Source organism: Toxorhynchites rutilus, chromosome 1 (assembly GCF_029784135.1).
Source record: "Toxorhynchites rutilus septentrionalis strain SRP chromosome 1, ASM2978413v1, whole genome shotgun sequence".
NCBI classification, from domain to species: Eukaryota; Metazoa; Arthropoda; class Insecta; order Diptera; family Culicidae; genus Toxorhynchites; species Toxorhynchites rutilus.
The window spans coordinates 57,745,615-57,771,209 of NC_073744.1; the positions used below are offsets into that span (position 1 = coordinate 57,745,615).

The following is a 25,595-nucleotide window of genomic DNA, read 5'->3' on the forward strand; positions in this document are numbered from 1 at the left end:
ATTAATATCTTCAAGGCATCTTCACAGAGCCTTCCATCCTTCCTTCCTTGTTTGTATTTGAGAGGCTTCAAACGGTTAGAGGCGAATGAACTGCAAAGTTTAAAGCCTCTTAAAAACAAAGAAAGAAGAAGGCTTCAAACTTTGCAGTTCATTTGCCTCTTCACAGTGCCATCAATTAGCTTAGCATTTGTGGATGACTGATCCCTAAGGAAAACCATTTATTTTGAATCTAGAATTTTACTTTATTTCTATGAATCTGTATGTTGTTACTCATTTTGCTTCGCTACATTCCTGTGTTTGTGTTGTTTGCACCTTCAATCATCTTTATTACTACATATGTTGCCTTACAAGTATGCATAAATTCGGTTCTCACAATAATTACAGGTGCCATTCTTGGCGAGGGGACTTTTCTTGGGTATATGGAGATTTTATTTACATTTTCATACGTTATATATGTGTGTGTCTAGCAAAAGTAATTTTTTTTTGTTCGAGAGTGTTTGTCTGGACACTTTGTCGCCCTATAAATTACTATTGAAATGAATTGAGTTTAAGCTATTAATCGATGCCTAATATTTTCGCTGCACTGTTTGCCGTCTGAAAAAAATACCGTTCTAGATTCTCTTCATTTTGCACCCTAAACACTATTATCATGAAACGAATCAATTACCAGTGGTCGAGATCATCGAATAGCTACGATTTTTGTTATAGTTTTATCAATATCACGAATCTCACATAGATACTCCAAATAGGGTTCTTCCCTCATAGGAATAATAATGATCTAATTTTGTCGTCTTTTTTTTAAATCCGAACCAAATATTAGCGGAATCTAATCAAAGTAACGAAAAATTACGACATGAATATCACATTTCAATTGCTGAAAACATCATCCACGGGAGATATATTACGTTCTTAATAAAGCGTGCTTTAAATATGACTCCACAAAAACCGACCTTTTTTCGGCCGCCGCAGATCGTTTTGTATCGCTACTTTTTACAGCATTGGTTTATTCTTCTCTTTAGCATTTGGAAAATTTACAATTTATCTACTGTTAACGTTGAAATTAAATTAATTCCTATCGTTTTTTTTGTTCCATTTAAGATTACAGCTCCGCTTTGTCACTATACATACGAAAAAATAATATTACAGTTGCTATCGTCGGTTTACCGACTAAAGGAAAGAGGAAAACGATATCGCATATAACAAGTGAACACCGGTGATCTAGGAAAAAACTTAATGAAAACTCGAAAAAGTGTGTCACCTTTACAAGCCCGAAAGGGAGTGACGCAATCCATTGCGATGCGTTTCCTCCTAACCGTTTCGCATAGTCTAAAATGTTCTATACATCAAGTTGTTTTGTATAATAACTCTTCGTCCAGGCGGGTCTTCCCGTCGTCAGCCTGTCAAAATCGATCGGATCAGCACTTCAAATTAACACTACTACCTCACTTCTTCAACATCGAGTGATTATTCTTATATCACAGTTCAAAACATTTCCCCGATTTGCTGAATTTCATTGTTCGGATTATCCGACGGCCCGATCCCATCAAAACATGTAACAGCGAACATATAAGTTCTAGCAATGTCCGACCGTAAGTAGCACTGTTTGTACACTCATTTGTGGTTTGATTATTTGGTGATAAGTTCAAGGGTAAGTATTTAGAAATAAGAAGGGAAAAGTGGCTCCCAAACGAAGAACTACTGGACCTGTAATTAGAGAAAAGAAATACGTTAGCAGCATGAAATATACAAGAGAATCATAGATTCGAAATCAATTTTTTTTATCTATTTTAGACGAAGGAGAAGTGGAGGTAATGAAGTCTCATTCCCTATTCCGATCATAGAACTTGTGTCCCAAAACCTAATGATCGCATCGTAAATCGAAAGACAGTTTTGAAAACTACAACAATTCCTGTACACAGATAATTTGTTACATTGACGAAAAAAAAATATTAAAATTTTTTGGATCGATTTCAAAAAAAAAGTTTTCGAAACTGCCTTCCGATTTGCGATGCGATCGTTATTTACTGAACAAATAATCTTCAAAGACGAAGGGAAATTTTTCATTCAAACAGAAATATCTCTGTATTGAAAGGTGCTACAGTAACGTTATAGTAATTAAATGAAAGCTGGTAGATAAGCCTAATTGGTGCTATTCAATCAGTTAGCAAAACAAATGTGTTAGTTCACAAAATCATTAAAAAAAACCAGAAAGAAGTTGATTTTTTATTTCTTCCCGATACTTTTGTTTACTACATCTACACTAGAGTGCCAATGAAAATGGTCATTTCGAATTTCCAAAAGATACCCCATAAAAAAAGTTCACTGCCTCGAAAAAACACCCTATTCCAAATTTCAGTTCAATCGGACTTAAAGGAAACTGGCGCGAGGCGGTCAAAGTTTGAGTTTTTTGAAAATCGAAAAAACACCCATCGGGGTTTTTGAAAAAAAAATGTTGATGCCAAATGTATTAAAATGGCATGAAACGTCGAGATCTAGTGTCATCTCGTAACATTTTTTTTTTGTCAAAAATCGGCACTCTTGTCAAAAAAATAATTTTTTTTGGTACCGTTTCCGTTTGAAAAGTAAAGTTTTCACAAAAAATGTTTTTTTTTAGATAACTGTAAATCTCGACGTATCATGCAATTTTAAGACATTTGGAATCGACAAAAAATTTTTAAAACCCTAATTTCCGGTAACTTTTCGTTTTTCCAAAAAAATCAAATTTGAACTTTTGTGACACTTTTAAATGAAGTTCGAATGAGCTAATATTTTGCATAGGGTATATCATCGTGAAAATCAACATTTTGCAGCAAGCTCCAGATGAAAAATCGAGATAACTATTTTTATTTGTACCCAAAACCATTCTTTTCGTCTCGTATTCCGGAAAAAAATCAAGTCCCAGAGTGTCGATTTTTGACAAAACAAAATTTTCGAGATGACACTAGATCTCGACGTTTCGTGCAATTTTAAGACATTTGACATAAAAAAAATCGAAAACCCCGATTTCTCATATAATATAATTGATGTTTTTAAAGTTTTAATATAATTGAAGTTCCTTTTAACATGTCCGTTTCACCTCATCACTCATACACCTTTTCTCTTTCGAACGAAGTGATTCACATACAAAAAACTTTGCTCCTCACACGTAACGCTCTCGTTTTAGAAACTTTAAACTTATACCCCATTACAGATTCAAATATGTTGTGAAGCTAAAATACAGAGGCACTCTTCTTCAGATGGCATGCAAATCGACGCGGTGATCCCATCGAAAAAAATGCACCATACTGTGCGATGTTTATCTTTAATTATTCCTCAGAATCGAGCAGAACCGCTATGTGTGACATTAGCATTGAGAAAGATTGCTGTCTGATAGATGGAGCGAGAGGATGGCGCTGATAATGATATTTTGAAATAGGTTTTAAAATTTATTGGTTCATTCGCCTCTAGCCTTGAAAAAAAAAACAAATTGGAAAAAAAAATAATTGATATTTAGTGATATTTGAATATTGTACATCGGCCATGGGAACACGATAGAAAAATATGTATTCTTCCAATTTGCGTTAATTTCAATCATTTATGGGTTAGGAAACCGTACTGTATAACGTACCGAAAAAAATAGAGAATAGAATTACAAATAGAATTGGAATGCAAATCATCAAAATCCGTTCATAGCTGAAATAATTATTAATGTTAAAACTATTTCCTAAAAAAACGTGACATGTTTTCTGATTCGTTACCAATACTGAAAGATGTTGTCTGATGTCAAAAAATAGGTAATGATTTCATACTTATATTTTCATATTCATAGCTCCAATTTTATTCACTAACTTCAACAAGATTTGATCGGATTTAATATATTTAATAGATATTTTTGCTACTGATTTCACTTAACCGGACAAAGAACTCATTTATAAATGTGTAATGTGTGATAATGTGTAATTTATCAAACATGACTATTCTCATCTCAAGTTTCCTAGATAACTTCTAAAGTTTTAATGGTGTGTAACTAAAAAATGGCAATGGGCCAGGCGGGCCAACCAAAAGAATCCGGTGGACCGCAGGTTGAGTATAGCTGGTCTAGATAGTAGAGGCATTTCGTTCGGTAAGGCCTAGATACTTTTCGTATTTCTTGTCTGGAAACCATGATGAGTAAATCATTTAATATCACTTTTGTATGGATTCCCTCTCATTGTTCGAAGTTAATTTTTAGCACAAGTTTTGGCATCCCGATTTATTACATTAAATGAGCTGAAAGATAACATAAAATGTTCTACTCCCCAATTCATGTATATAAATTGTATAATATGTATGCTAGAGACCATCCATAAGAAGGGCCCTCGCTCGGATGCTGAAAACTACCGGGGCATTGCAATCCAGTCTGCGATGCCAACATTATTCGAGCGGCTTGTTTATTCCCACCTTTACGAACGTATTGCCGACCGTGTTTCACCAACACAGCATGGTTTCTTGAAAGGAAAGTCAGTTGTCACGAACCTATGCGAGTTTTGCTCTACCGTCACGGACAGTATATCCAAAGGGTATCAGGTGGACTGTATTTATACAGATATGAGCAAGGCTTTCGATGTGGTAGGGATAAACAGCATAATGCGCGCAGTGGCTGATTTCGGCATTCACAGTAAAATATTTGAATGGATTAGGACGTATCTGGAGAGCAGAACGCAATATGTGAAAGTACACAATAATTCATCTAGGTCATTTGGTGTCCACTCAGGAGTTCCACAAGGAAGTCATTTGGGGCCTATCCTGTTTGTCATGGTCATGAATAATCTTCCATCATTCTTGACCAACGCAGTAGTGCTTATTTACGCGGATGATGTAAAGATTTTCCAGCCAGTGAAACACATCGCTGACTGTCATCTGCTTCAGCAGGATTTGGACAATTTTGGAAGGTTCGTCGAGAACAATGGATTGAGCGTAAACCCCAACAAATGCTCCGTTATGACCTTTACGAGGAGAGTTCAGCCAATAAGCTTCGACTATAGACTGGGAGGTTCGAATCTACAACAAGTAGAGAATGTTCGTGACTTAGGCGTGACGATGGATCGATCTCTTTCGTTCAATTGCCACATAGAGCGAATTGTCAAAGAAGCGCTGAAACTATTTGCACTCACTCGTCGATTCGGGCAGGACTTTACCGATCCGCACGCAATCCTGAAAATTTACACCTGCCTTGTACGATCCAAACTCGATTTTGCGAGTGTGGTGTGGTGACCGCAGTACGATCTACATATTCAAAGACTTGAAAATGTTCAAAAGAAGTTCTTGAAATTTGCGCTAAGAAATCTGGGATGGAGAGAAGAACCCCGGCCACCATATAAAGATCTCTGCTGTTTGGTAGATCTGGATACCATCAGCAGCAGGCACAAAATTGCAGACGTAACTTTTTTTTTGCAACGCACTGAACGGACGGATCACCCGCGTCTGCCCGCGTCTCTACGACAGGATTCGTTTTAACACCAGCTCCGTTTCTCTTCGTCGACGGAGGATGTTTGACCCACCCCTGAGGAACAGAAATTACACACAGCATGAACCGACAGCCAGATTTATACGTGAGTTCAACGTGCTGCAAAATGTTGTTTTTGTAAATATGACATCAGAAGAAATGCGAAGAAGATTAAGATTATATTTTAGAGACCAACTGAATGTATAAGTTTTAAGTTTGTTTTGTTTTATGTTTTCTGTATTCATGTTTAATTTTAAGAAGGCTAACGGGCTTACAGCCTATAGTCTAAATCAGGGATTCTCAAACTATTTTGGGTGGGAGACCCCTTTTCCAGAATGAGGCGATACCATCGACCTCTATAGTCAAATTTCTTTAAAAATTCTGTCTCTTGTTGTTTTCTTATACATACCAAATACCTAAAAATTTAAAAACTTTGCGTTTGTTTGAGTAATTAAACTTGTCAGCATTTTATTTATCAAAATTCAACAAAATTAATAGACATAAAATTCAGTAAATATCAAGTGTAACTAATATTTATTCATACAAATTACATACAAAAATTCATCGTGATGGATGCACCTGATGACTTTCTACAAATCTCTTTAAATCCGGCTCAATATTGGTGAGTTAAAGCCTTCAATATCCGCGTTCGTTGATTTTCAATCCGTGTCTTTGTGTTGTCAAAATGTTTGTTACACACTAAAACCCTTTTTCGACCAGGAATGAGGATGGAAAAGCGATAAGGTATTGTACAGAAACGTTCCACAATGCAGGATACTGTGTTTCAATGTTTCAACTTCGTAATCTGATGGTAATCAATTCCTCTTGCATTATCACATTGGCTTCTTCCATGGCTGAGATACTGTACGGATTTATTATCCATTGAAAAATTTGTAAATTTAGGAGTTCCTCAAACCTCTCAGCAAAATACTTGTGTAATGCATCCAAGTGAGTGATAATAGAACATCGTCTTGAAACTTTTGTGTCAATTTTGACAAATGCGGAAACTGTGAATATTCTTTTCTGCTTAAATTTTGTTTATATAGAATGAGTTTGTTCACAAATGCCGATGTACGATGTACGATTTAGTTTTAATCAAGTTGAGATCGTCGCCTTGCAACTGCAAATTAACATACCAAAGATATCAGTCCTGATAAATATCTATTTCGCAATTGTTCAGATTTTCTTTCAAATTCGGATATTTTTCTTGTAAAAACTCCAATACAGATTCAAAAATAGCTGAAAATCATTCTAAGCAGGACACTCTTGATAACCAGTGAACTTCAGTGTGCAGAAGTATCCGAAAAAAGATTTCATCGTTTTCCTCACATAGCTGAGTAGACAACCGAGAATTCGAAGGATTGCTTCGAATCTTGTTGACAGCAATCATAACATATTGTAAAGACTGATGTAATCTAGGACTCATATTTCTTCCCACTAAATGCTGTCTGTGAATCACGTAGTGAATGACCAGTACCACAGGCAGTTGTCGCTTTAAGTGAGCTATAGAACCAGATAGTGCACCAACAGAAATGAGGTTTGGTGTGGGGCTTCTCCAGCTGCTATGCTGTCTAACTTATCTTTCACTTCTTCCACTTCAAGTAAACAGCAGTCGTATTTTGAGAGGGAGAGGATTTCTCCCACAGTGATGCTGCTGCACTTAATAATCGGTGAAGCTCATCATGAGAGTTTTAACGTTTCTGTACGTACCACCATTGTTTGGACTGGGTGTTTTTTAGGTATGCTCACTTGCCTACTCATAGATAAACTTATAGTCACTTAAAGTTATAGAATATAGTTAATATTGTATCGAAAATTGGCATTAGTTACCAATCAGAGTACAACAAAAAAACAAAAAAAACAAAGAAACAAAGACACAAGTTTCCTGAAATAATTAGAAAAAGAAACTTAGAAAAATATGAAAAAGTGTTTTGGTATCTTCTTTGCAACTTTTTCATTAAATTTTTCTTAAATCTATGGTTAGTAATGTTGGAAAGCGATTACTCGCGGAGGACTCGATATTAGAAGTGTGACATATTTTCTCAAGAAAAGGATGAGATATAAGGAAATTATAACAATTTTGATAATCACACACACTCAATTCTTAAATCTATTCGTACATCTATTGTGAATTTACATTTCAACTTATTCTCCTGCTTATAGCAAGAGGATCAAAAATGGAAGTTTGTTGTGAAATAAAATTTGTTTTTTTTGCGAATATACTTCCTCGATGTCACCTAATTCACATAAGTTCAATATCATCATAATACGTTGTTTGGTTCCAAAACTATACTGAATAATACGAGGGTCTGTAAAAGGGCGTTTCAACTGCAAAGCAGCGTCGAGTAGTTGGTAGCCAGCGTCCAGAACCTTACCGAGTGCAAACGGTTAAATCGCGTGTATGTGGCAAAAACAGAACAAACCAAAGCGTGCCTGAAAAACTTGTACGCCTCAACACCTTATCTAACATGAACTTCTTCACGCTTTTTTTACTTCTCACTACGTTCCATATTATAAGAACATGTGTACGCTCATCAACTTGTTGAGTTTTTGAAAAGTAGAAGAATAATACTTTTTACTAGAATATTAGTCATTCTTGTAACAAGGTGGAACACGTAACACAACTTATACAGTATTTTGAAATCTTCCTAACAGAACTTGTGTTAATTAACAGGGGTCGATTTCTAGACCTCGTCGAAAATCAAATCCCCAAATCCCCAAAATCAGTTTTGGTTCATGTCGACCCCGCGAAACCAATATCGACCCCAGGGGGTCAGTATCGATCACTTTGAGAAACCCTGGTCTAAATAAACAAATCAAACTAACAACAATATGAGCGAACGAAACAGGCGACACATTTAAATGAAAGCATATGAAAGCTTTTCGTATAGTTTGCTAAATACACGGCCCAGACAGAGAAAGATATATTCTCGTTCATGTTCTTCTTTATCATCTTAGAAAACACCTTCCAACTTCATTTTATGATGAGGTGTAATATTATCACACTTCTTTATAATAGCGCTGGCAGCCATATGGATAGCGTGGTCGTGTAAAGTAACTTTGCAATCCAGCCGGCCTTGGTTCGATCCCCATTGTCGTCGAAAGGATTTTTTTTTTTTGCACAATCTCAAATGAAAAGAGAAATGAAAACAGAAAGAGATGTCTGCTCGCATACATACAAACCATTTTTAAGCATATAAAATAGCTCATTATTTGCGCATTTGACTCTCATGCACAGGAAATGGCATCTTTTCTGCCAAAGATGACATGTTTTCTTCCAACGCTAGTTTGGGTACAGGAAATGAAAAAAACGGATTTTCTTCCTAATGGAAGGACTCTCATTTGCTACGGAAGGCCATTCTATGGAAGACATGGCAGGTTATCTTTAATAGAAAATTTTCGCAAAAAGGGAATGCCACTCAATTTCCCGATCGGCTACTCGTAATCTCGATGCTATTTCGTTGATTTATGATTTTTTCAACTTTCAAGTATGAGTATGCGTGTATTTTTTCTTTTGTTTTTAATTATTGTTTACATCTCCAACTTTATTGTTTTTTGTTATGCATCATTCATTATTTACCAATACGATCTATGGTTATTGACGTTATCATTTTCTTCTAACTATTTCCCTATGAACTCAAAAATAATTAGATGCACATTATCATCAATTCCTTAGTTCCTAAGAGGTGGTTATTTTCCAAAAAAATCAACAAGAAGGAGCCTTAAATAATATTTAATCATGGATTGTTATATCATTATTGAAATTGTACCATTTTTTTTTTGTTATGGTTTAGGGATTTAGGGTTTTTATGCCTTTTTGAGAACGCCTTTTCCCTATTCATAAACACGGCTCATTGATGCTTAACGTTGGCGAGCCAGTTAAAAAAAGATACACTATCCAAGAAAACATTCGTTTCGGTTTCATTTTTGCGTAAGAATTCAAGGGACCATAAATTTGCTAATTCAAACTTCACTCAACCCTAGCATTTGAGGGGATGATCTAGTCCACCTTCTCAGCTGTATCTCACTGTTGTTGGCTTTTGTAATGCCAAAATAAATTAAACGAGCGAAGAGGTGTCCAATTCGACGTGAAAAATAGAGTGTTTCTTTCAAAATTATGAAGCATTCATGTAAAGGATGCATTTGTGGTGGAGAATCCACGAATGTTCAATCATCCAGCGTAGTGCAGCCGTCTACAGCTCGTTATCCTGATAACGATGTTCTCACCTCTAAAACTAATCCACCGTGCGTTTTAAAATCGCCGAACAAACATTCCAACGGGACAAGATTTTTCATCGCGGCCCAATAAATGATTCAAATTCAAATCACTGTTATTTATTAATAACCATGCATTGGCAGTGTTGCGTGGGCGATGCAATGAGTTTCGGTGAAGTCTTCCCCGCGGAACCGAAGTGCAGTCCGACTGGGACCAGTTTTGGTCGGTCTCTAATACGCACAGAAATTATTCATTTTCTATTTATATTTATTTTTAATCACAAATCAATCACCGTGACATGGAATTTTAGCGAGAGGACGAATGGCGAACGGCAAAAATATGCCTCCCTCTTTCGATTATTCGAAATTTATACACAAAATATGCATTGAGTTAGTTCTCGTTTATTTGCGAGCCACTCAATGTAACAGCAGCAGTGTGATACTCCCAGTCCCACACATCCGCTCGTTTGTGCGAGGAAATGGGTGCAATATCCATGATATCCACCAATTTTACGCAAGGAGTCACATCGAGCTAATCAGTGCCGCGTTTGGTATTTTGCATGCGGCTGTGAATTGCAATGCATTTTTAATGAGCACCGGACGTGAACTCCGGCCTTATTTGTGAGCAACTGTGTTATTTTATGGGGATGTAAAACATCACTGTTTCTAAAAACGACACATGTTTTCCAACACGATCGCGTGCTGTTTTTTCGCACCTTTTTTTAACTTCTCCGACAAAAATGTCTAATAAAATTTCTACACTCTACAAAGTAAAGCCCATCGAAAATGGACGATCTTAGTCATCCGCGGATTGTTTGCTCGTTTCAGCAATTTTTGCCAGATTATCGTCCAAGTGGAAACGCATAACGCGTAGAGGAAAACCCGTCTCACTTTCCTAGGAAGCTGGAACTCATCACCATCATCGTCTAGTAGTGAGCTGCCTCTCAGCAGTCGTCATATCGATATGATACATTGAACAACGGCTGAAAACAGCACACACCAAAGGAAAGGGATACGCTTCGCAGATTTACGACCCACTTTACGATCGCCATAAAGTTGCATTCAGCGCGTCTTGTAAAGGAACTAACTATGCGAGTGGCGGTCGGTCCTCCCCCAAACGCCTGCCACGAGATTCAATAAATATATCCCATGTGTTGTATTCCGTCGCACGGAATCGATAAGGTTTCAGCGAAGGAGTCACAGCCGTAAATACAGGGTATTATTACTGGTCGCGGTAATATGATTTCCTAGCGCAGATATTTTGTTTTTCTTTTTAACAAGTCCCGGTATCTCGCGAACAGATTAACAGCGGTTTGAAATGGACATCACTTCGCAAGTGTTTGGTGTTTCGCCGCTTGCCGGCTCGGCTAATGCCGTTTTATGGTCTGCCTCATTAGGAATGTTGTTGCTGCAGTCATATGCTGATTAGCTGTGACCCCGACTGAGGCACTTTTGAGTTCACCGAGGTCTTCCGAGGTCGGACTGTGAACGTATGGACGAATGATATGAAGCATTTGGAGATGTTTCAGCTTTACTAGCAGTTAGTTCCGAATTCGCCTTTCTTTTACCCCACTCCACCCACATTGTATGGGTGTGGAGATATTGTGGGTGGCAGTTACCCTACCAATTGAAGTGGCGTCATTCGTGTGTTGTACTCAGGGTTGCCACATATACAGATTTTTCTGTAATGATACAGATTTTCTCCATGTTTTTTGACCAAGAATCTGTATATGAAGATTACAAATTATTGAATATCCATGCAGACAATCAACAATTAGCAAACTCAATCGGACAATTCGAATAGTACAGAAATCACGAAATTCTGAATAACATAATATCAGAATTTGTGCTGAAGAAAAGAAGACGAAGAAATTCAACCAGCAAATATCCTATTTGGTGTAACGCTCAAATGAGAAATTTAAAGAAGAGAAAACAAAAAGCACACAAAAAATACAAAACAGACAAAAGTAATCTAAATTTGCTCAAATATCAGAATATTTCCAAAGAACTTAATTTTGCCATTAAAAGTGCACACGAAGAGTATAATAGAAAGGTCGAAACAGAAGTCAAAGCATGTCCGAAGAAATTCTTTAATTACGTAAAGTCTAAGCTCAAAAGTAATAACTTTCCATCGCAGATGCATCTCGATGAAGATGTAGGGAATTCTTCGAACGAAATTTGTAATCTCTTTGCAAATTTATTTCAGGAAGTAAATACCACATTTTCCGAAGAAAATCGCGATCGGGACTACTTTTCATTTTTACCGAAACATCCAAATGACATATCGGTAAACTATCTTTTACAACAAGAAATATGCCATGCATTAAAGAAATTAGATGGAACGAAAGGACCAGGACCTGACGGAATAGCACCTGTATTTCTAAAGAACCAGGCTGAGGAACTCACCCTTCCATTATATTGCATTTTCAATATGTCACTACAAACTGGAATATTCCCAGAAAAATGGAAACAATCTTTTTTGGTACCTATCTTTAAATCAGGCGCTAAACCTAACGTACGTAATTATCGTGTAATTGCCATTATCTCTTGCATTCCTAAACTATTCGAAGCAATAGTGAATGAAAAAGTCTTCCAACAAGTAAAGAATAGAATAACGTGTATGCAACATGGCTTCTTCAAAGGCCGCTCAACTGCAACTAATGTGTTGGCATTTGTGACTTTTATTTTGAATGCAACGGAAAATGGCCAACACGTATATGCTCTTTACACTGACTTCAATAAAGCATTTGACTGCATCGACATTCCATTACTACTCTTCAAATTGCAGAAAATTGGAATGGAACAAGGACTCTGAAACTGGCTGAACTCTTATCTAACAAATCGTGAACAAATTGTTCATTTTCAAAATTCTCTCTCAAATCCAGTAAAAGTCACTTCGGGAGTCCCACAAGGCTCTCATCTTGGTCCTCTTCTTTCCATTCTGTACGTTAATCTCCTTCGTTCTCAAGCGTATAAATGTACTAGTGTATACAGACGACATGAAGCTTTGCGCGGATATTGGTAATGAAAACGACATCGAAGCATTCCAAAACGAAATAGATGTATTCCATACTTGGTGTAATAAAAATCTACTAAAACTGAATGTAAAAAAAAAAATGCAACTCCATTACGTTCAGCAGGAAAAATCATGTACCAAATATTGTAATACGTCTTGGAAATCAAAATGTAGATAAATGTGAAATAGTTAGAGATCTAGGCGTCGTGCTAGACTGTAAACTCACATTCATAGAACACTACAACTCTGTAATCAATAAGGCAAATAGTGTGTTAAGCTTTGTCAAACGCTTCTCACATAACTTCCAGGACCCATACACAATCAAGCTTTTGTATATCACATACGTGAGGCCCATTATGGGATACTGTAACATCGTTTGGAACCCGTATATGGTCGTACATGAAGAACGCATTGAGTCAGTCCAGAAACAGTTTCTCTTATTTGCACTCCGTAAGTTGAACTGGATCTCACTTCCACTTCCTTCATATGAAGTACGCTGCATCTCAATTTAGTGCTTAAAGGAACGCCGTAAATTTGCAATGCTTTCTTTTGTTATTGATCTAATTTGGCAACGAGTACAATCAGCTGAATTACTAGAAAAATTAAATTTCTATGTACCTGGGCGTCAACTAAGAACACGCAATTTATTTCTAGCCAAAACATCCATAACAAATTATGCAAACAACGGTCCTATCAATCGCATGATGCGTATATACAAGCAGCACTGCGAATTAATTAATTGACACAACAATGACCTGAACTATTTTTACTACTATCAAATGTGTCAAGAAATGAGTGAGAAATCGTATTTTTTCGCAATACAATGCGAATAAAACGAAAGTTTGAAACCGTCTCGCTACAGAAACTGTGAACACAATTATCAAATCGAAATTATTTGTTAAAATCCGAGGGGAAAGTGCCTCAGTACAGTTGTCAAACAACATCGAAGCTAAATCCTGCATGGTGTCGAAACATCACGAGCAAAGTCCTCACATAAACATTCAATGAATGTTTATGACGCGGAACTAAATGCATAAACTTTTTCCGACGTTTTTTCCTAAAAATACATTTTCAAATGTTTTTTTAAGTTTTTATTTGGCATAATTTTCTATGTATATAAAGCTCTCAATCTAAGATATTACACATTTTTCATCAAGTTAGACCTCTGTGCGAGAAAGAGTTACACAGTAAAATTTTTGCATAGGCTTGAAAATTGAGTCTTATTCAGAAAACTACAGGCAAGCTATACCAGTGATCACGAGCTTCAAAATATGGATAAGCAGAATATGTACACTTTACTAAAAGTATGCAATTATTATCTCGTACTTAAATCTAATGCAAAAGTCTTATCAGGTGCAAAATCCGTTGTACAGATACCAATACAGATGCTCTATTTTCACTACAGATAAAAAAGATTTTTTAGCTCGGAAATACAGATTTCAATGTGGCAACATTGGTTGTACCATCGTGTGAAAAGTGTACATCGCTCAATGTATCTCTCACCATTTTCTCAAAGTCCTGGTTCAGATAGCTTTTTCGTAAACATGAATAATCAGTCAGGAGTACAATGAAGTATTTCAGATTTATTTAGTGCCGTTTTGGCACCGAAACTGCCATGATGAATGGGTAATCCGACAGAACAACGCATCAGTTCATGAAAACCGAATGACCATGGCATAGTTAAATGAGTAGGGACTTCAGAATCTGAACTGACCAGCTTGTTTACATATCAAAACTCAATTAAGAACTTATGGGGAGAGTGATCGTGCACCCTAAATTGATTTTTAGTTTTGTAATCCCGATTTATGACTTTAAATGAGACATAACACAACAGAAAATGTCATGACTCTCAAATACTGGTAAGCATTTGTATAATATACATGGTACAGCAATATAAGATTAATACGAGCGAGCGAGACAAAAGACAAATAAGCTTTCCGCGTACTTGCACATGCACGGCCCAGACCGAGATAGATATTGCCCTCCTTCATGCACTCCTTTCATACTCCTAGAAAACACTTTCCAACTTCATTTTATAACCAGGTGCAATATTATCACGCATTTACCGAACAGCATCATTAGCCGTGGTCGTGTAAAACAGTCTTGCGTCCTAGCCGGCCTTGGTTCGATCCCCGTTGTCGTCGTTTGGACTTTTTTTGGGTGCAATCCCAAAAAAGATGAAAAAAGATTCTGCTTCCATACATACAAACATTTTCAAGCGTTGGGAAAAAATGGCATTATTTGACGCTTCAAGGCACGAAATGGCATGTTTTCTGTCGAAAATGAAATGCTTTCTGACAACGCCAGTTTGGGTTATGAAGAGTGGTTGCAGTATGAGATTTTTGAAAAGCCTCAACGAGCAGTTTTCTCTGCGTGGAACGAGATGCAAATATCAACATGACGTAGATTGGTCGACAGTACAGCCAAATAGTTTGTTCAAACTGACTGAAACCTTAGGATGACCCTCAAATTATAAACATGCTGTAATCAATGCGAAGTTGATGCTAAATTTGAAAAGAAGTAATATTTTAATTCTTCATTCTATAGTTATGCAAAACAGATATTTTGGCTTTTGACGTAGGACTACGCCTCTAATTTCTACATAGGAGGGTCACTCTACGAAAAATGTAACGTTTATAAAGAGTTTTCAAATGCATATTACGCAGAATCGTTCCTACGATATATGTTATAGTATATACCATTAGACGGCAAATCTATCCAGTTTTTTTTTGCCTGAGACATCAACAGTGGAAATAGTAGAGCAATAGAGCAAGTGAGCAATTTAACAAACAAAAGAGGTATGTTTTGCGAGCGGATGCGAAGGTAAATCATGTATTATGCATTCTTTCTTCCAACTTCGTTCCCATGAATGTTGTATGTAACACAAAATTGCGTGCAATAATTCGTTCAATCTAACAAATTAGTAAGCTGTTAAAGTAATCAAATACAAGATTTCATACATCACTCAAACTTCATGCAAGATTTCATTATAGCAACGAGGAAAGTGTCACCCATACAGTGATCGTTCATTAATTAGGGGGAGGCATTGAGATCGGCATATTATCGCATCACAAAAATGAAACGAAATGAAATATTCATATTCTCAATGACTCAATGATTCAATGATCAACTGAGTAGTAGAATCAATACGACTTGATTGTGATAGTCTGCAAACGAACATTATTTCACCGAAAAAGCTACTGCTCCCGAAGCCTAATAATAAGAATAAGACAATGGGAAGAAATCACAATACCAAAGCTATCCATTGAAAATAGAGCAACTTCATGATTTCATGTGTATTTAACCTCAAAATATCACGAAACCGGGAGTATTTTAAACTGGTTTTTTTCGTTTCTTTCTCATAAATTCCATATTCAATGTAATCAATGACGATATTTTTTTTTGTTTACCGTTTCACATATACTTCATCTACAATTCCATCCTGTTATGTGTCCCACTGATATTCATTAATCATTTTCAGTTAGACTGTTGAACTTCCTGACAGAAGCTTATTGTCTTTCTTTGTTCGTTAAAAACTGTTTGAAGTTCTACTATTTAGAGTTTCAAAAGAGTGAAACTAACAGATTTCTGAACAATGAAAAGAATTACATTTAAAATAACCAAGTGTTCTGAACAATCACAGTCCTACGTCAAACTTCCGTCCGTGCCGAGGCTCAGACCATTCTACTTTTTTTTTAATATTTAGTGCCTGAACAAAACAATGAAGTCCATAAAGTTAGTCTCATAATTGAAGATAATTATTATATCAGTCAATCCATGTCAAACTGATCGTCGGTTTCTCGTTGGCACTGGAACATCCAACAGCGATAATGTAGACTCAAATTTGGCCAGTAAACTATGCAATGCCTGCCGGCTGGGAAGAAACTGCGCTACCAAAATCGCGGTGTGCGCGGGCGCATTGTCATGAAACGAAAACCATTCTCCAGATCGGTACTGGTCGGGCCGCAAGCGCCGTACCCGTGTCAATAATCGTTCCAGGACACTTTTGTAGAAGACTGCATTCACTGTTTGCCCTGGAGCACACAATTTGATGGCGGCTTTCTGCTCCATAATTAAAATTGTGACGCGACAAAAAACCACAGCGTTACTCTTACCAGTCAAAACTAGCTACTGAATCGCTGAATCAGCCAAAACTAGCTACTGAATTCACGGTAGAAACGGTAGCTAGTCAGAAGTTGGCGGAAAGTGATCCGCGCGTTGGAGCAGAGATAGCGCCACTCCCCGATTTTAGTGTGCGATAGTTCCGGAACTTTTTGAATGCACTGTGTAAAGGGTCGGATCCGATTACATACTGACTCGATTATATATGATTCGATTATATACAATTTTATACTCGATTATATACAGTTAAAAATATTTCTTTTATACAGACAACCCTCCAATAACACGGTGAGTGCGTACCGCGTTATATGGAAACCGCGCTATAAGAAACTCAGAATGAGTACAAATTACATCATTCGTACCGCGTAGTTTGTAGAGCAATGAGAGATCATAAGAGGAAATGATGAAAAAATAAAACAAAAAGTAGAAAGGTCTGAGCTTAGGGGCACGGACGGAAGTTTGACGTAAGACTGTAATTGTTCAGAACAGTTGTTTTTTCAAATGTAAACTCTAAGTAGTAGTCCCGGAAAGGCAGGAAATCGTCAAACGGCTTGAAACGGTTTGTAATCATAATCGAGAGCAGTGTCACAATCAAGTCGTATTGGTTGTACTGCGCAATCTATCATAGAAGGAATTGAGTCATTAAGAATTATGAATATGAGTCATGAAGATTAACCCTTTGCGGTCGTTTGTCTGCTCTCAGTCATCACAGCAAGGAATCATACTTAATACATCATTAAACGATGTTATAGTTTAATTTTTTTTCTAAACGAATTTCAATGTCTAGTGAACCTTTCGCAAATGTATACGGAGTTTCTGTGAATAATAGGTAACGGTACTTGATATTAACGAAATATTGTAAGCGTGGAAAGATAAGAGGATCTCTTTCAAGGGAAATTAATTCCGACCGCAAAGGGTTAGTATTTCATTTCGTTCCATTTTTGTGATGCGATGTAATGACGATCTCAATAAGTCCTCGCATGATAATCGCTGCGATCCTCCTAATATTGATATAATTTTTCGCTGTACAATTGCTCATGTTGCCGCAGCCCGAAAGACACTCACTTATGATGTTCGTCACCCCGTCATATACAAAAGTCATTCCCTAACTGGAATATCTTCAACTGGACTTATCTATAACAGGGCGTACGTTAACTGGGATGCAATGCAGTTATGTATCAATAACAGATGTTATCTTCAATTCGAAGTTTTGCTTTCGCTGTTTTGCAGTCCAGCTAGCGAGTAAAATTCGATAAGTGTATTAATTTTTCGGCCCAATTAACGAACCTTTTTTATTTGTTAAATTGTACACATGTGTTATTATTCCCACTGTTGATGTATCAGGCGGAAAAAATTGCTGGATAAATTTGCTATCTAATGGTACATATTATAACAGATATCGTAAGAACGATTTAGCGTAATATGCATTTGAAAACTCTTAGACAAACATTACATTTTTCGTAGAGTGACTCCCTATATAGAAATCAAAGACGTAGTCCTACGTCAAATCTAAACTAAAAAAGTTCATTTAAATGTTAAAATTTCAAAACTGCATTCGGGTGTTCTTCTCCGGTAAAAGTGAGGACTACGGACGTTGATGATGCTGAAGTTAAAGAAGTGGCTTCGCATACTCAATCTGCACATTATTTCTGTAACCATTTTTAAAGTATACTGATTTTTTTAAAACAAAACACAATACGCTTGTGCACATTTGTGAACTCTACAACAGTTCATGTTGCAAACGTTTATCTTCGAATAAAGTACTAGTAGCATCTGAATACTACTTAAATAATGAGAGAGTGCAGAATTCATTCAAACTCTTGTGATCATCCTTTCTCTTTAACATTTCAGATAACCCCTTCCGCTTTCTACCGTACTGTTTTCTACCGCTCCTCTAACCCTGTTTAATAAACAAACGGGCGCACCTTTTTCCATAGTTTGAAAGGTTTGGCAATGACAGCTAATTTTGCAGCACATCTTGACTTGCGAATCATATCCTCTAAGTCGGAGCTTGCCTGAAACCGATGTCGTAAACGGCTAAAAGATTATCTTGAATGTTTATATGAACATATCCAGTTAAAATCGTGCATCGGTTGCACGAAAAGAACTGATGGGGTGTTGTTGAACGGAAACCGCACTATAAGAGTACCGCGTTATAGGAGGGCTGTCGCAATTTCATCGCCGCGTAATATGGAAATCGCGTTCTGAGAGTATCGCGTTGTAGGAGAGTTGACTGTATTCCAAATATGACCTATTTCGAGCGAAAAAGAAATATTCCAACGTTGAAGTGAAAGTTGATTGACTTGATTTTGGTAGAATCTAGTTGAAGATTCACCAGAATTTTTTTGAGATGATATTGCATCGAAATCAAAAAAATATAGAAGTTGGGTGTCAAATAACAAATTGTAGAGCAGTTTGAGAGCTCCAATTTGGTTGATAGAAACATTCAGGTTTACTCTGCAATTTAGTTTCAGCATTCCTCATCGATAACCTGGTGTAGTCAGACGTATTTCTCGTATTTCTGCCACACATAATACCGTTAGCTACAAGTCCAAGCTGGTGTTTTCTTTCCAGCTCACGTGCTACACAAATCACGTGTTCATATATGGAAGCGGGTAAAGCGCCAAATAGGATAATAAAAAGATTGGTTTCAGCATAGACTGCACAGGGTTTGATTTTTTCGCTGTGTCATCGTCATTGCTATTGGCATCGAAATCACGCCACACCACACAAATACCAGTGTGAATCACTGTGAGTGAGAACGTTAGCACGAGCATCGAATCGACAAGTGCACAATAGCCGCGGCGAATGCGATCAGTCGATCGAGTAGCAACCGTTATCATATTAATCACACTGGTATGCGCTAGCTAGTATAATTATGACTGTTATTGTTTTGACAAAGGACTACGTCTTTCATTTCTAAACTCGGGTGTTACGCCGGAAAACGAGATTTTGAGCATTAATAGTTCTTGAACAACTGAACGAAATGGTATGATATACACTTCATTCGAAAGATAAAATGTCTACGCGTTCTACGTTTGTTACTTTTTGATCCAAAAACTTTTTTCAATAGCCTTAAATTTGCCTTCCAAACAGGCTATTAAAATCACACCAATCGGTAGAAACGAGTGTCGCTCGGAAATCCACTCAGTTATGATTGCGCAACGATTGAGGAATGAATGGATGTTTCCCTAACACAAACTTCAAAACCATGGAGCCTGGGGAAATCAGCATTGCAAAATAGATACAAGCAGCGAGTACTTTTGTACTCGTTTGCGTTTCTGCAAATCGGAATGTTTCCCTAACACAGACTTCTAAACCATGGAGCCTGGGAAAATCGGCATTGCAAATTAGATGCAATCAGCGGGTACTTTTTACTCGTTTGCGTTTCTGCAAATCGGAATGTATCCCTAACACGGATTTCAAAACCATGGAGCTTTTGTACTCGCTTGTTTTTTTTTTTGCAAATCGGAATGTGTTTTCCCAACACAGATTCCGAAACCAATAAGTTAGGAAAATCTGTTTATACCCCCATACCCCCATGCATTTTTACACTCCGGAATTCATTTTGCTAACACGGTCTACGGCAGTCCTACGTCAACCTTGGTTATATCTTAGGTAAAACACATCCATAGTTTTCTTTCTTATTATGTTATAGAAATTATTTCAAAATATCGTATTTATTAGTCGCATAAATGATGGCAAAAGGTGGAGGTCTCTTAATATGGAGATCTCTTACGATAACTCCCTTTCAGATGCTCAAAAAGGAACCGAGAACCAGAAAATCACTTAAGCGCAATCACGCATCAGAAATATTATCTTCCGAAGAATAGTCAAAAAATAAGAAATAAGAAAGAAAACTTCACTCATCCCCCTAACCATACCGTTTTAATTCAACCCCCGATCTCGCATTCCATTGTTTCTGATTCCACTTAACCATCTACCTCCTCTCTTCCTCTATCATCTCCGCTTCCACTCCACCATCCTTTTGTTTCCGCTTCAGTAAGTTCTATCCAGAAGATGCACCTCAAACTGGCCCAGGGGTTGTTTTCTTCCGGTCAAAATCAAATAGAAAAGGGCTTAACGTGATTCAAACCATGAAAGATCGGGACAGACATATTTCCGTGTCTGAAATATCGAAAGTAAGACCAAACAAACTGCGGGCTGTCGTGACTGACCGGAAGCACGAAAACCAGATTGTTGTAGATGAGCGCTTCACATTAGAGTGTATCGTAGAGACATTTATGTGCCCTCTAACGTAGTGGAAATTGAGGGTGTAAAAATGTTTTAATGCCAAATGTCTTCAAATTGCATGAAACGTTGAGATCTGGTGTTATCTGGAAAAAGTAATTTTGACCGAAAATCAACTTTCTGGGTCAAAACAAAATCAAAACTTTGAGTGCTCATGTCCGATTGAGCTGAAATTTTACACAGGTCATTTTTTTACCAATGAACAAAATGTACACGATCGGTTCTCTAAATTCGATTATAATTTTTATCCCATGCATTCATTGCCACTCAGGCTAAATCCAAGAAGGTCGAATTTAGTTTTTTTTTCGAGATAACACCATATCTCGACGTTTTATGCATTTTTTTAGTCATTTCGCACCAAATTTTTTCGATTTTCCAAATTTCATTTTTTCAATTTCTTGGTATTGTTGTCAGCATGAGCCTCATATATAGGCTAACCGTCAACTGTCATTTGTTGTTTGTTTACCGCGCACGATGAAGAAGTACTGCGACGTCGTAGTAAAGCTACTGCGTTATAGATCGGTCGGTACTTTTGAAAAATCTGACTGATAAACTCACCCCTTCCATGCATTGCATCTGCAACATGACGCTATATATTGAAATATTTCCATTGAAATGGAACTATTTCGGGGCTTACTTTGAATTCGAGCATGTAGACGGGCGTACTTTTGTATTTCGAACCTACTTGAAACAATAGTAACGTATGCATTAAAAAAATGACTGATTATAGCGATTTTTCATTCAAATATCCTACCGCCTGGTAGTGAATTCATCTACGCAACGTCATCGTACCCTATAGTGTACAAAAATTTATAGCAGCTACAGCGAAAACAGTCAAGCAGCTACACTCGATGTTTTGTTTGTAATGCCAGACCCACCCCGGAACGAAGATGTTGGACATTGTGAGGCACTGTTTTCTGAAGAAAGGCGAAAGCGCCAAACGGAAGCTTAGTTACGACCGCCGGCATTCGAATCCTTCCGTGTCTGATTAGCAGACCATCAACCAGGTCAAGCGACTGAAGGTGCTGGTGAAAAACATCTTTCCGGTGAAGCGCGATATCGTGGTCATAATGGATGACAGTACATCTCAGTCATCTATTATGACCACGACGTCGATTGGCAACAACTGGAAGGGGACCGGGTACTTTACGTCCCCCACCAAAGAATTAAGCGATGCCGTCAAACATTTCTCCCATACCAAGTTCCTGAAGAAGGTCCTTCTGTGGTTGACGATCAGCGAGAAGAGAATATCCTACCCGCTGTCCATTCCTTCAGTGGCCTTTATGAAGAAGTATGACGCGAAGGATGATGTGGTCTTTTGGTCGGACCTGGCCTCGGTCTATTATTCCAAGAGATCACTGGAGGAGATGGATCGGCTGGAGATGAACGTTGTACTGAACACCGCCAACCCTTCCAACGTCCCGTAGCTGCAACCGATAGAACATTTTTGGGCGAACCTCAAACGGAGGATCTGCTTCAATAATTTAGTGGCCAAAAGTTGATCGTCAAGGCTCCGAAGGAACTGAAGAACATGTTGACGTCCATCTTTTCATCGCCCATGACTAAGCTAGCATATTCATATTCTAATATAAATAAATGTATCTGTGGAACTCAATGCAATGAAGGGTGTGGTACCCACTTGTGTGGGCTTCTCCCTAGAATATGATAATAAATGAACAAATAAATGAATGATATACTAAAATATCTGGTAAGGTATATCAGCATAATCGACTTACCGCAATCAGTGGAACCTTTCAACGGCGCCAGGGTGAGATGTCAGCTTCCAACCGTGGCTAAATCTCTTGATCGTTGGGTGCAACCTGCGCTGATGAGTACTGTTGAGCTTCCTTCGGTGGCGATATTCTGGACGGAGATGGAGGAGCTGAGCTCCTTTTCGTGGATTCGTCCCGGCAGCAGCTGTCGTCGGGAACGGCGTAGAGCAGCGGATGCTAGTAGCCTACGTAGTGGTTAAACATCGGTAGAGGCGGTTCGCTTCGGTACGAGGGGATGAGATAGGGCAAGAATCTGGTGGGGTTGACATAAAGGGGGTTGTCTGTCGCGGGGCGAGGAATTAGCATGGGCAACGAGAAGCTGCTTGAATCCAGTCCGCTTTGAACTAGTTGTGCATCGATATCATCTCCAGTAGTGGCCTTTTTGTTTCTTTTACTGAACTGCTGCTGTTCGACATTGCTCTGGTAGACTTCTTCGAGATGTAGATTTGATTCATCTTGAGCCTGAGGTCTCGCACTGCTTACACCGTACGACGGCAGTTCACCTTCCGCGGGGACTTTGGTGATCTTAGTATCCAGATTGAGTGCTCCCTCTTCGTCACGGAACGTTTCGATGTGTTGCGATCGAGATCGGGAACGAGTACGAGTTCGGGCGGTAGATGCTCTATTGCTGCAACGATTGATAGCATCGATCGAATGTTGGGAAATCGGTAGAGGTAACGAGAAGTTACCCGGTCCGTCAAAACTGGCGAATTTAGGTAATGATTTTGTCTCGATTTCCGTCGCCGGACTTATTTGTGGACACTTTTTATCACTGGACTGCAACAGCATGGCACTGCGCTGGAACGCCTCATTCAACCGAAATGGATTCAGCTCACCAGATTCCTTCGACTTGATGCTGACATCGTCATGTGATGATGGCCGCTCATCGTCAGACGAAACTTTGGTCAATTTGGTGTCCAGATTCAGGACGCCCTCCTCGTCAGCGAACGCATCGCCAGGCTGCGAGTGGGATCGAGAATGAGACCTCGAACTGCTCGGCGATCCGAAGTTTGAGGTGGTACGTGTCACCGAAATGATCTCTTCGTCTTCGAATAAATGCCGAGCTGTTTTTGGGAATAATTGTCGAGCTGTCTTGGAAGGATTATCAGAGGGAAGGGGTAAACAAAATACAATAACGTTATTCTAAGAAATAATCAAATCGCTGGTTTTTTGTGTGCAATGAACACTCGGAAGGTACGATACGGAAACAGAACGAATTGCATCGGAAAAAAATTCATGAAAGATAAAAGAAACTTGGTTGTTTAAAATACTCAGTGAGACACAGTGCAAAAAAAGGCAGCGGAAGTAAATTATACACAGCAAATACATTTCTGATGACGCTTTGTATATTCTTCGATATTTTTTACCATTATGATTACTATTATAATTGCGATTGTTGATGGTTGTTACAAGTAGACAGTAATTCTTGTATCGAATTTTGCTTCAAGACACAGAGAGAATGATTGCCTGCCGCAATTAGGTGTGATGATTTGTTGCTCATAAAAGAAGGTGCCAGTGACCAACCGTTTCCGAAATGCATTACATGATCAATTCTCAAAAAAGACCACAAAATAAACATGGCGATAAGACCTACAGTGATAGGCATACAAAAGCCCACTTTGCATATTTTAGAACTTTTCTCACTTTCTGGACTATTTCATCAAAAACTACTACCGTAATTTCATAGAATTGTATATTAACTACTATCCTTTCAAAAAATTAACAAGTTTTGCCATTTTTGTTAGATTTTGTTCCCTTCCTTACATGACTACTCTGTAGTGTGCAAATATACGATGACAAAAATCAAAGCCCACTCCCAAAAAATAATATTAAAATCATTCAAAACCTTTGAGTAATCGCTCGTTTCCACATGTTACGACAAATAGGACTGTGCGATATTATTCACAACCTTTCAGTGACTGATTTCAGCCAGATTGAGAACTTTGACTCATTTTCGACAGTGGTGAAAGATGGAGCCACTAATAAAAACACTTATTTCACGGCGCTCCAGAAGCCGTGAACGAAATCGACCCTCGACACCTCCAGAACTTGATAAATAGTATGCCCATACGTCTTCAACAGTTCAATATTAATGCTATCAACTATTTTGCTTTTATTATGTGATTTGTTATTTCTCGAACTTGGGCTTTTATACTTGTTTTCTATTTTTATTTTGTGTGCCATTGCAATCAAATGTTTGGTTTAAGTTTTGTGAATTGAATCCAGCTAAAAATGATGGAAATGCAATGAAAAAAGTTGTTTTTATGGTAAAGACTCATGAAATTGCAATTTTTAATTACCAAAAGTTTTTCGATCAAATAAAATTGAGAAAATCATTATATAATGCTGTATTTATTACAATGTAAACAACACTTTGCTAATATCTCTTCAATATCGATTGCTAACAATACCGCACAGCTCTAACTGTCATAACATGAAGAAACAAGGGTTTACCGATTTGAATATTTTTTTTTTTTGAGGTGGGCTTTTATTTTTGTCAACGCATATATGAAAGAAGCCATGTAAGGGAATAAACAAAATCTAACAAAAATGGCAAAACTTGTTAATTACTTGAATAAGTACGGTACAGATTTTTTTCCGCTAGTCAAATTTCTTACTTTTTTGCTCAATATTATACAGTAAAACTTTTTTTTTGTGCGATTTTCTTTTCTTCTGCGGTTTTTTTTGCGCGATTTTTTTTTGTGCGGTGTATGAATTGAAGCGAATTTGACGAAGTTATCGTCCATTTATTTAT

At 37.7% G+C, this 25,595-nt stretch overlaps 1 protein-coding gene across 3 annotated transcripts in view; it reads right to left on the reverse strand.

Annotated features, from left to right (window-relative positions):
* Positions 1-403: 403 nt before the first annotated feature.
* The window catches only part of LOC129763482 (uncharacterized), a 489,208-nt gene continuing 464,016 nt past the window's right edge, over positions 404-25,595 (reverse strand). For all 3 annotated transcript variants that reach the window (XM_055762583.1, XM_055762582.1, XM_055762585.1), the window contains 2 exons: positions 22,805-23,928; positions 404-1,704 (listed from right to left, as the gene is read on the reverse strand). In XM_055762583.1, the coding sequence (XP_055618558.1) occupies positions 23,018-23,928 (911 nt within the window). In that variant the 3' untranslated portion in view covers positions 404-1,704; positions 22,805-23,017. The remainder of the gene's footprint in view (positions 1,705-22,804; positions 23,929-25,595) is intronic.